Below are 11,325 nucleotides of genomic sequence, written 5' to 3'. Positions count from 1 at the left end.
GATGTATGTGATTATTTGAACCGAGCGAATAAGCAGTGTAACTTTAACTTCTTCGTTTTTCTGCTTGGCTTGGACAAGTTTGTACAATTTCAATGAATTTGCATTTTATTTTTTGCTGTGGGAGCGTTTTCCCAACTGCACAGAGTCACAACAGCTAAAACGTAGATAAGCAATGCAGATGCTCTACTTTTTTTTAGACGAGCTGAAGTTGTTCAAAGAAGAGGGGATCTTCAACTACTCCACTATGTTGATGAGAGATGACCTGGGTGTGCTGCTGCTGGGGGCCCGAGAGGCCGTATACGCTCTGGACATCAACGACGTCTCCGTCAGAAAGGCTGCGGTAAGAACACGTGAAGGGATCCATCCAAAAAGAGATGAGAAAATGTGAACAAAATGTCTGTTCTGATCAGCTGTGTTGTGTTTGAAGCAGAACACTTTTATGTTAACATTCAAATTGTCTTTTGGCAGATTAAATAACTCTCAATAAACAACAGATTCAAAATGGAAGATTTATTGAACATTTATGATGTTTTATTGAAGTGGTCAAAGGCATTTCATCAAATAATCAGTAAGCCACTCAAGGCCGGATTTGTCTTTCCTTATCATGAGTTATATCAGTGGTTCCTAAATGTTTTAGTTCATAATATAATATAATCCTTTAAAGGAGACAAATCATGCTCATATCCAGGTTCATACTTGTGTTTTGGGGTTTCTGCTAGAACACGTTTACATGCTTTAATGTTCAGAAAACACACTATTTGAATACTATTTGAATACACCTGTATTCACCCTCTGTCGGAAACGCTCCATTTTAGCGCCTGTCTCTTTTAGGCTCCCTCTCAAAAAAGCCCAGTCTGCTCTGGTCGGCTTTTGAGAAAAATACAGCGCACCTTTGCAAAGGCAGTTCTCAAACTGTGGCCGGAGATACTCAGATGGGGTTCGGTATATTATAATGAGCCTGCATGTGACATAGCAAAATCTAATTTTGGCTTTTTGAATCACATGATTTCTGATCTTGGCAGCCCACAAAAAAATGACTCGGCCGTCTCAGTTCACAATTTAAAGGTCGGTAGGCACTCCAGATACCCAGATGTATGTGCACAAGCACTGAAAGAAGTGGATTTTTCATGATATGTCCCCTTTAAAATGAAGTAATGTCTATTTGTGACACTACATCAGAGGTAATGGTGGTGGTGTAGATGTAAATTATGAGTTTAAGATTTCTCCCTCAGCATGTCTGAAGGATTTTTGGAGCCTCACAAAGGGAAAGTATCCCGTTTATCTTGGCGCGAGAACATTTCAGTAACATTTGATGATCAGTTCATGCCTCCAGTAAGTGTATTCTTTGTGTATCTTTCTCTGCCCTCTTTCACTATTTTAAGAGACTGTACCTTGGCTCACCGAAACACGCCAGATTGCGTAATGAACTGCTCTCAAATCAGCTGCCAGTTCAACACTGTTTTCTATTTGGCCCGTGCACATTTGCTTGAGGGATTTGAATGAATAATGGTCTTGTTGGACTCCACACGGTGGTCTGTGGGTTCATAATTGTAGTTGCACAGCTAACAGTCACAACGGAAGAGGGACTGGTGTCCCAGCCTGCAGACAAACAGTGAAATGTGTGAGAGCAAACGGGTCACAGCTCCACTGCCGACGGGCTTCGAGTTGCGACACCGTTCCTACATGCTTTGACAAGAACACCTGTCCCCTCTGTTGATGCAGGTGTATTGGCGAGTCACCGAGGAGAAACAGAGGGAGTGCACCTACAAAGGAAAACATGCTGAGGTTTGTGAAACGTCTTTCAAAACAGAGCTCGCATACGCTAACTTTTTACTTCTGGGGTAAGGACACAGCCTTAAAGGATGGCTGCTGAGTGAAAGCACTTCACCCCCCTATGAAGTTTATCTCTGTGTATCTGTAAATCATTTATATCTTGTCTTTTTTTTTTTTTTTTTTTTTTTTTTTTTTCAAGTCTACACAGAGCTCTCTTTGAAGCTCTTTGCTTCCAGCTCTGTACCTAATGTCCAAATAAAGGCACAAGAGGGAAATGCATGTACACAGCCTTGACCTTCTGGTCACCAGCTCAACCCCAGGCAGCCTGTGTGTGTGCGTGTGTGCGTGTGCTGTGTGTGTGCGTGTGTGTGTGTGTGTGTGTGGCATGTTTGTGTTTTTTTGCGGCTGAACTAACAGAGCTCTGACCTTGGCATTCCCTCTGCTGGATCTTGTTGCAGGTGGAATGCCGTAACTACATTCGAACCCTGCACAGAGTGAACGACACGACTATGTATGTGTGCGGCACAAATGCTTTCAGCCCCATCTGTGATTATATGGTAAGTAAACTTTAGTAAGTAGAGATTCAATGGGGAGTTAGTTCAGATGTGGTTTCTGTTGACAAGGACCTCTGTTTATTATGAGGGGGTCATGGTTTGAGTCATTCCAATTATCTGCAAACCCTTTTCCTTTTATTTTGATTATAAACCTGTCATGGGCTTCAGTGCTCCTGACTTAAAGGGATAGCGTGGATGTTTTGAAGTGGGGTTGTATGAGGTACTTATCCATAGTCAGTGTACCTACAGTAGATGGCGGTCGGCACGGCCCGAGTTTGAAGAAACAAACAGGAGTACCAGCATGGGAGCAAAGTAATGTACTGCTGTGGACATAGCCAACAGATAAACGTATATCGATATCAGTTTAAATGTACGCTATATTTAGAATATTTTCCCTGCTTTACCTCGCCGTCAGACAGCCGAGGAACTGAAGCTGTTGTCTATACTCTCTTCAAATCCACCAAACTCCATTGACAAAAACAGTAATTTTACCTCTCAGAGGAATGAGCCTCTTAAAGGTATCACCAAGGAGAATGAAATGGTTCCTATGTGCAGAACCACAACAACAGCTAACTTTTACATATATATATATATTATATCTTCATCATGTTTTATCTTTTGGAGAATGGTGAGTAATAATGTTAATACACGCAGGTTGTAGTTAATGGGCTAAAACAGGCTGGTAGACTCAGTACTGTTTGCCAGTACTGTGTCTGAATAAAACTGGCACCCTTTTCTCTCTCTTTTCTCTCTCTTAACAAGTTTTTCTGTCCTCTCTCCCCCCTTCGTTTCCGACAGACGTTTGTTAATGGACAGCTGAGGCTGGAGGGAAAGCAGGAGGAGGGGAAGGGGAAGTGTCCTTTTGATCCCTTCCAGAGATACTCCTCCCTCATGGTCGGTGAGTGTCTGTGTCGGGTTTGCTGCCAACGGGAACAAACCACAGAAAATTGCTGAGCGTTGAAAGTGCACCAACAGAAAATATCGCCGTGTGATAACTGTGTGCAGAATTTTACTAGACACACAAGACCTGAGCGCCAAATGTATTGGCACATGTTACAAATGGCACCCTCATAGCGCTACCTGCTCACTCAACGTACGCACTAGTTAGTCAGACAAAGACGGTTGGATCAGTCCATTAGTCGGCATATAAATGAGATATTGTTTAATATGAATAATGTGTTTCCAGGAATCTTTCCCCTCACCTCTTCTTCCTGTCCGACAGGAAATGACCTGTACTCTGCTACATCCATCAACTTCTTGGGCTCTGAGCCGGTGGTTCTGCGCAGCTCCGACTTGGCTCTTCGCACAGAGTTTAAGAGCTCCTGGCTCAGTGGTGAGTTCCTCCCCTGCAAAAAAAAAAAACAACTGTCCAGTTAAAGCTTTATATAATGGTGTGCAAAGTTAAGAGGGAATCTACTGCAGCAACACTATTTATGCAGGAGACAGTATTTTGTAGATATCTAGACTTTTCTGCACCTGTCCTAAATGTTAATTGCCTTTTTTTTAAACTTGATTTCAGAGCCAAACTTTGTCTACATGGACTTTGTGGGTGAGAGTTTTGATAGTCCTGATGGTGATGATGATAAGGTGTACATGTTCTTCAGTGAGAATGCCATGGAGTACGACTTCTACAGCAAAGTTGCAGTGTCTCGAGTGGCCCGTGTCTGCAAGGTATGATTACATATATACTGTATAAAAGCTTTTTCAGAGACGTGAAGAGAGAGTAGGTTTAATAACATCCCTGTTTGAGAATGTGCAGTGATGTGTTTGGCCTCACGCTCTTTGTCTGACACACTGGTCTGGTTGTTGTGTTTAAGAGGAGTATCTGTCTCTGCGTTTAGGGGGATATGGGCGGCCAGCGGACACTGCAGAGGAAATGGACGACGTTCCTGAAAGCTCGTCTGGATTGTTCCCTCCCTGAACCCAGCCTGCCCCCCATTGTCCAGGATGTCTTCCTGCTGAAGGACGAGGACTGGAGGGAGAGCGTCTTCTACGCCGTCTTCACTCCGCAGTCGTACGTGCTTAAATTCAAATCCTGTAGTTTTATGTCTTAGGATGGGTGTCGAGCTCTGGCAAGGTAGGAGTCAATGTGGAAGATTTAAAAAGGGTGTCTATATTTACAAAATGACTGGTCAAAAAACAAAACAAAAACTTTAAAGAATATTGTCCTTTTGTTTCATTCATTATGTCAACATACGCCACTTAGCAGTTAATATATATCATATTTTTTTTTTTCCATTAGGATTTTAATTTTGTCCTCCATTAGTTTTTTACCGATGGATAGTCACAAAATATGTATATAAAAAATTAAATAGATAAATATATATCAATAAATATATATATATATATATATATATATATATATATATATATATATATATATATATATATATATATATATATATATATATATATATATATATATATATATATATATATATATATATATATATATATATATATATATATATATATGAATATATATATATATATATATATATATATATATATATATATATATATATATATGAATATATATATATATATATATATATATATATATATATGAATATATATATATATATATATATATATATATATATATATATATATATGAATATATATATATATATATATATGAATATATATATATATATATATATATATATATATATATATATATATATATATATATATATATATATATATATATATATATATGAATATATATATATATATATATATATATGAATATATATATATATATATATATATATATATATATATATATATATATATATATATGAATATATATATATATATATATATATATATATATATATATATATATATATGAATATATATATATATATATATATATATATATATATATATATATATATATATATGAATATATATATATATATATATATATATGAATATATATATATATATATATATGAATATATATATATATATATATATATATATATATGAACTGTATATATATATATATATATATATATATATATATATATATATGAACTGTATATATAAAGGCTAAAAACACAATAACATCCAGTCTAAATAAACAGCAGGCACAAATAAAAAAGAAATGGACAGATAACATTTAAAAGATATTCTCCAGTCACTCAACTATACAGTATTTAGCAGTTTGCTTGACTAAATGCGTTTGGTTTGGTGTTTCCAGGAGCTTGTCCCAGGTTTCTGCAGTATGTGCATTTAGAGTGTCTGACATTCGAAACATTTTCAACGAGGGCAAGTTTAAGACACCTGTCGCTGTGGAGACGTCCCACGTGAAGTGGGTGATGTACACCGGAGAGGTGCCAGTCCCCAGACCAGGAGCGGTGAGTCTACAGACTTTGTTGCAGCCAGAAGTGATTCTGGATATCAAAGCGTTCAAAGTGTTTCATATGAAAAATAACCCACACAATTCTGAACTGAGGTTTTGCAATTTCAGTGCATCAATAACGTTGCACGTAACATGGGGATGCATCGCTCTCTGGACCTTCCTGACAAAACCCTCCAGTTCATCAGGGACCGCCCCCTCATGGACGATGCTGTTCAACCGCTGACAGGAGGCCCGCTGCTGGTCAAGAGGGGAGCTTTGCTGACTCGGATTGTAGTGGACAGCGTGTTGGCGCTGGACGGACAGAGATATGCAGTCATGTTCATTGGCACTGGTAAACTAAACTATGGGATATCTCTTAAAAAAATAGGTTTTACAAAGATGAAAGTAGACCTGAACTGATTTTGGGGCTATTAGTTTTCTGTATGAATATTCTGGTTAGTTAAACTTAAAAGCCCTTGAAATTCTTGGTTTTAAGTATTTCTCCATAATGTAAAATGTTCAGTCAAATAAAAAAAAAAGTAGTTTTATATTAAAGGAATACTTCACCCCCAAAATGACCATTTGTATATCAATTTCTCACCCAGTGTTACCTTGAAGTCATGATGACAACTTTTTCATAATTTTCGCATTCCTCACTCGGTGTGAAGGCATGCGAGAAAAACAAAGTGTGCTTCAAGAATATAAGATAACAGACGGGGAGTAATTGATATACAAATGGTAATTTTGTGGGTGAAGTATGTCTTATACTGTCAAACAAAGAATTGACTTTAAAATCCTGCTGTTGGTTTACAAAGCACTGAATGGTTTAGGGCCAAAATACATCTCTGATCTGCTGCTACATTATGAACCATCCCGACCCCTTAGGTCGTCTGGGACCGGTCTACTTTCTGTTCCCAGAGTCAGAACTAAACATGGAGAAGCAGCGTTCAGTTTTTCTGCTCCACATATCTGGAACAAAGTCCCAGAAAGCTGCAGGTCTGCTGAGACCCTCAGCTCCTTTAAATCAAGATTGAAGACTTTTCTGTTTGCTGCTGCCTTTAATTGAACCAGATTCAATTAATATATTAATCAATTTCCTGCATTTCTGCATTTTACTATGCTTTTAATGGTTTTATGTGAAGCACTTTGAATTACCTTGTTGTTGAAATGTGCTATACAAATAAACTTGCCTTGCCTTATACAGTTTAACACTCAAAAACTCTCATCTGTTTCACTATGACTGTGTGGTTTGTTCCAATTTGATTGGCCTATAATCACTACAACTGTTTTTGTTTATTCAAATGTTGCGAAACTCTGATTGGTGCACAGTAAGTATGTGACATCATCTTTCTCCAACTTCAAACCAGGCACAAAAGCAAAGGCAAAAACACCAAATACAGAAGATGTTTGTGTTTCCACGTAGGAATCTATTGGTGATAGTCAGAATCAAACACCTTTAATTGTAAGCTTTTAAAGCCATCAGTACCTCTTAAGACACACATTCTGTATAAGTAGTGAGAGTTACTACTATGTGCTTATTATATGGGTATTAGATGGCCATTTCTTTTTGTGTCCTGACAGAAAACGGTTACATTCAGAAGGCTGTCAACTACGCAGGAGAGATGTTCATCATTGAGGAAGTTCAGCTGTATGAAAGCCCCGTGCCTATTAGCATCCTGCGCCTCTCGTCCAGCAAGGTAACTCCTAATAAGTTTAACACACTGTGGCAAATATGGTTCGTTAGCTCACCGTCATCATAGTTTATAATCATTTACCGGTGTTGGACAATAAGCTTCAGTCAGACTTTATATCTTAATTTAAATATCCTGTCACTCAATTGCTTCTAACAGGCAGTAGAGAGGCTTCAGTTGAAATGAAGATGAAATGCTTTTGGGTTAATTTGTGTGTGTGTGTGTGTGTGTGTGTGTGTGTGTGTGTGTGTGTGTGTGTGTGTGTGTGTGTGTGTGTGTGTGTGTGTGTGTGTGTGTGTGTGTGTGTGTGTGTGTGTGTGTGTGTGTGTGTGTGTGTGTGTGTGTGTGTGTGTGTGTGTGTGTGTGTGTGCGCATCTGCCAATAGGGCCAACTGTATGCAGGTTCAGCGTTTGGTGTTATCCAGATGCCGGTCAGTAACTGCAGCCGCTATGACTCCTGTGTGGACTGCATCCTGGCCAGGGATCCTTACTGTGTCTGGGACTTCACCACCCAGCAGTGCTCCTCAGTCCACAGCTCGTCATCCTCCTCAAGCACTGCAATACAGAGTCTGAAGGAGGGAGACGTCACGCAATGTCCCCAGCCAGGTACGTGGACTTGTTTTGCATGCATTGCGGGCAATACTTTTCGTATGAATCTTATCCATCAGCATGCGGTGAGACCAACTTAATGTGTGTGTATTTATAGATCCAGTCGCAGCTGTGGACTTTACCCTCGTTCCAGAGAACAACATCCAGCTGCCTTGCCAGCTCCACTCCAATTTGGCACAGGTCCTGTGGCGATTCTCTGAACAAACACTTCACTCCAGCAACAAATACTACATCTACAGCAGGGGGCTCCTCATCCTGGGCGCCTCGGAGTCGGACACCGGCCTTTACACGTGTGACTCGGTGGAGCTGATCAACGGGAGGGCGTACAACCGGACTGTGGCGGTTTATCGATTACAGCTCGGCTCCGGCGCAGGAGCGGCAGGCGGCACGACTCATGGCAACGAGGTGACAAATTCCTCAAACTCTACTCGCAGTCTGAACCCAGCCGCACCGGGGCCGGCGCCAAACCCGGACACCGAGGACCCGCTGTCCCCCGAGAACCAAAGCGACACGCACAGGGTGACCCGTTTGGAGGTGGCCGTGGTTCTGCTGTCGCTGCTTTGTCTCTCCCTGATGGGCGTCATATTCTGGATCTGGAGTCAGGGACGTTCAAAGGAGTGCTTCAAGTTTGCAAAGCGCACCGGTGAAAGCGAGGGGAAGAGGCAATCGGCGGAATACACGCACATCCAGAACAGGACTTCAGAGATAAAGCTCCTGGGACCCGAGCCTGGAAGACCTTGCAGTGCCAACAATAATCATTCTGCTGTTGACTTCAAAGGGAACGGGGAGCACCACTTCACACCCATGGCCAACATTTCAAGTCTGGACGGTCTGGGATATATAAATGATGAGTCAGAGATTTGACTCTGCTGAGCTCTCGAACTCAATCAAAGGCCGACAACAGTGCACCAATTATCTCCCTATAGGTGTGCTACTGTGGAGAAAAAGTTTTCGAATTATAAATTATTTTGATTGGTGTCCTGTTCCTCTTTGCCAATTTCCTCCACTGTCTATCATTTCTGTACTCGGACGAGGCAGCTCACATTCACTGTAAAGACTTCTCTGGTGGAACTTTCACTCCAGGAAACAGTTGAAAAGGCATTTTTTTTTTTGTATATATATATTTTTTTGTATAACGTTAAATTGTGAATACACGCTGTGTAATATATTGTGTACAGGCAAGAGCGTTTTTATTTTCAACTATTATTTATTTGTCGCAATGACGTTTTTCTTTCAGCAATCATAATACGTGTGATCTAAGTCGTAGGTCTCTTAAATAGAGTCAGCAACAATGAACAAGTAGCAAACACTTTGACCTCTTGTTTCCGGGCAGATTTCATTTCATAAACTGTTTATTCAGTCAGAGAGCATACTGTCCAGTACTGTGGTTGTGTTAATGATTGATCAATAGCTTGTACTTCTTATTTCCTGGGTAGCAGTAAAAAAGCAATAGACTACAGACTTACTGCTGTGATTAAAGGCACAGTGTGTACGATTTGGTGGCATCTAGTGTGGCAGACAGGCAGCAACCTCTGGATCTGAAAAATGCATTGAACTTGCATTCTTTCTAGTGGCCATCAGGGGGCGATTGTAAAGAAGTCTATGAGAAAATGACTCTTATTTAATGTATCACATCAGTAAACACTATAAATATGAGTTTATCGTCTCAATCTCTAGTTTCAAGTCTTCTTCAGTACAGCATGATGTTCATTTAGTAAATTATGGTCCATTTAGAATAAAATGGACCATAAAGCAGGGTATGCTTTAGGGCGGGGCAACCTTGTGATTGACAGGTCGCTGCCGTTACCAGAGCCGTACACGGCGTCTCCTCGTCACTCCTTTGGAGTCCAAATATGGTCACTTCTGTTCGCTGGTTGCAAAAAAAACAATATCGCGACAGCCAAAATGCCGAACTCGAGGATTCCAAACGTCAGTCCACAAATCAATGGGTGACATCACAAAGAATGTCCTCTTCTTATATACAGTCTCTGGTTGCAGATTGCAACCAACTGAATACCGGTCCGCTCACTCCATTTCCACGACTGTAGTAATGTGAGCCGCCGAGTGCAAAGTAACGCCGTTCACCTGGCTCAGAGGCCTTAACATAATAATAATATTATTTTCCATTTCTGCTAATAGAGCCCCCTAAATGCTACGCACTGTGCCTATAGGTGATTTAAAGTGAACTTCATAACTCTGTCTTCCATAACAAACACATACGATTATTTCACTGCAGTAAATGTTGTGTCATCATTGAGAGTGAACTATTGGGAAGCAGAAGTGTGGGCTTCAGTGAATCAGTGCATCTGAGACAAAGCACGGACAAGAGTTTTGTTGGTTTTTTGTGTACAATTTTTGGGGAAATGCAGCCCTTTTTAATAATAATAAACTTCATTGGGAGTTTCATGTGTGTCTAGCTATCAGTAGTGATTACCTTCTCTCTCAGTTCAACTGCTTGTTATCTTGATGTTTTCCAACAGATACTCTTGTGGGTTGTGTGGCAGGATGATAACAACACAAACACAACGACTCCACTGTTACCTCAGACCTGTTTGTTTTTGTCGAAAAAAAGTCTTCGACCAAACAAAATTACAGGAATGTAGCTCAGTATCTGCTCTGTGTTTTTCACACTCTGTCATTAACAACAGCGCTCAGAGCCGCCTTATACTTCATCTCAAGCAAGTACTGTAGATATGAGAAAGGGTCGAAGTGAGCCTCTGCTCAATTATTCAGTATAAAGAAGTCGTCATGAACAGAATTCATTCAATTATATTGATCTCACAAGGCAATACATTCATATATTGCCAATGCAGTTGCTTAGCATGGGAACATGTATAATGCAACTACCGTTTCAGTTTCTTTATTCTAAAAAAAAGCCAGAGAGCTTCTACTGAGTTGTTCATAAATTTCAGAAATCACTGTCTTTTATTATTTTTTTAGCTGCCCTCTCTCCTGTTCATCAGCCAGACTTTCACTCCCAGGATTTTAATGAGCTCCTACTTTTAGTTCAGGCTGTCGTGTCATCACGCCATGATGCTCGCAGGCTTCTTTTTATCCCACTAGCAGTTTCTTTGAACATTCCTTGCTTGTATTTCTGAATAAATCAATCCGACGGCAGTATTTCTTTGCCAGTGTAAAGATTTTACACTGAGAACACAGCAAAAAAGTGGGCACCAAAAGGCACAACTGGACTCGTGGCCCAGAGTAACTGCATCGTTGAAGCCTGTATTTTGTATCCGTTTGTTGTAAAAGAGCTTTAAAAGCTGAAGGATGATAGAGTTGTCTCATGCCACAGAGAGACATCTTTATAGTCTTTAAATTGACATGAAAACATAAACAAGTCAATA

General features: G+C 39.9%; 1 protein-coding gene across 1 annotated transcript; it reads left to right on the top strand.

The window, feature by feature from the left end:
* Window positions 1-229: 229 nt before the first annotated feature.
* On the top strand, window positions 230-10,388 carry LOC142946921 (semaphorin-4E). Its single transcript, XM_076088550.1, has 12 exons — window positions 230-340; window positions 1,723-1,785; window positions 2,232-2,330; window positions 3,126-3,225; window positions 3,550-3,660; window positions 3,847-3,998; window positions 4,169-4,341; window positions 5,539-5,695; window positions 5,809-6,031; window positions 7,261-7,376; window positions 7,756-7,975; window positions 8,076-10,388. Exons 1-12 carry the CDS (start codon window positions 245-247, stop codon window positions 8,840-8,842), a joined length of 2,277 nt encoding a protein of 758 aa, XP_075944665.1. The 5' UTR covers window positions 230-244; the 3' UTR covers window positions 8,843-10,388.
* The last annotated feature ends 937 nt before the right edge of the window (window positions 10,389-11,325 follow it).

Source organism: Anarhichas minor, unplaced genomic scaffold, assembly GCF_050575085.1.
Source record: "Anarhichas minor isolate MPS153535 unplaced genomic scaffold, ASM5057508v1 ptg000010l, whole genome shotgun sequence".
Taxonomy (NCBI): Eukaryota; Metazoa; Chordata; class Actinopteri; order Perciformes; family Anarhichadidae; genus Anarhichas; species Anarhichas minor.
This window is presented reverse-complemented; position numbering and strand designations above follow the sequence as displayed.

What these genes read in the sequence shown, in the direction of transcription:
- LOC142946921 (XM_076088550.1), top strand. Translation starts at nt 245, where the DNA reads ATGTTGATGAGAGATGACCTGGGTGTGCTGCTGCTGGGGGCCCGAGAG. An exon ending in GAGTGGCCCGTGTCTGCAAG is followed by an intron (nt 3,999 to 4,168) that starts GTATGATTACAT and finishes CTCTGCGTTTAG; the next exon opens with GGGGATATGGGCGGCCAGCG. An exon ending in TGCGCCTCTCGTCCAGCAAG is followed by an intron (nt 7,377 to 7,755) that starts GTAACTCCTAAT and finishes ATCTGCCAATAG; the next exon opens with GGCCAACTGTATGCAGGTTC.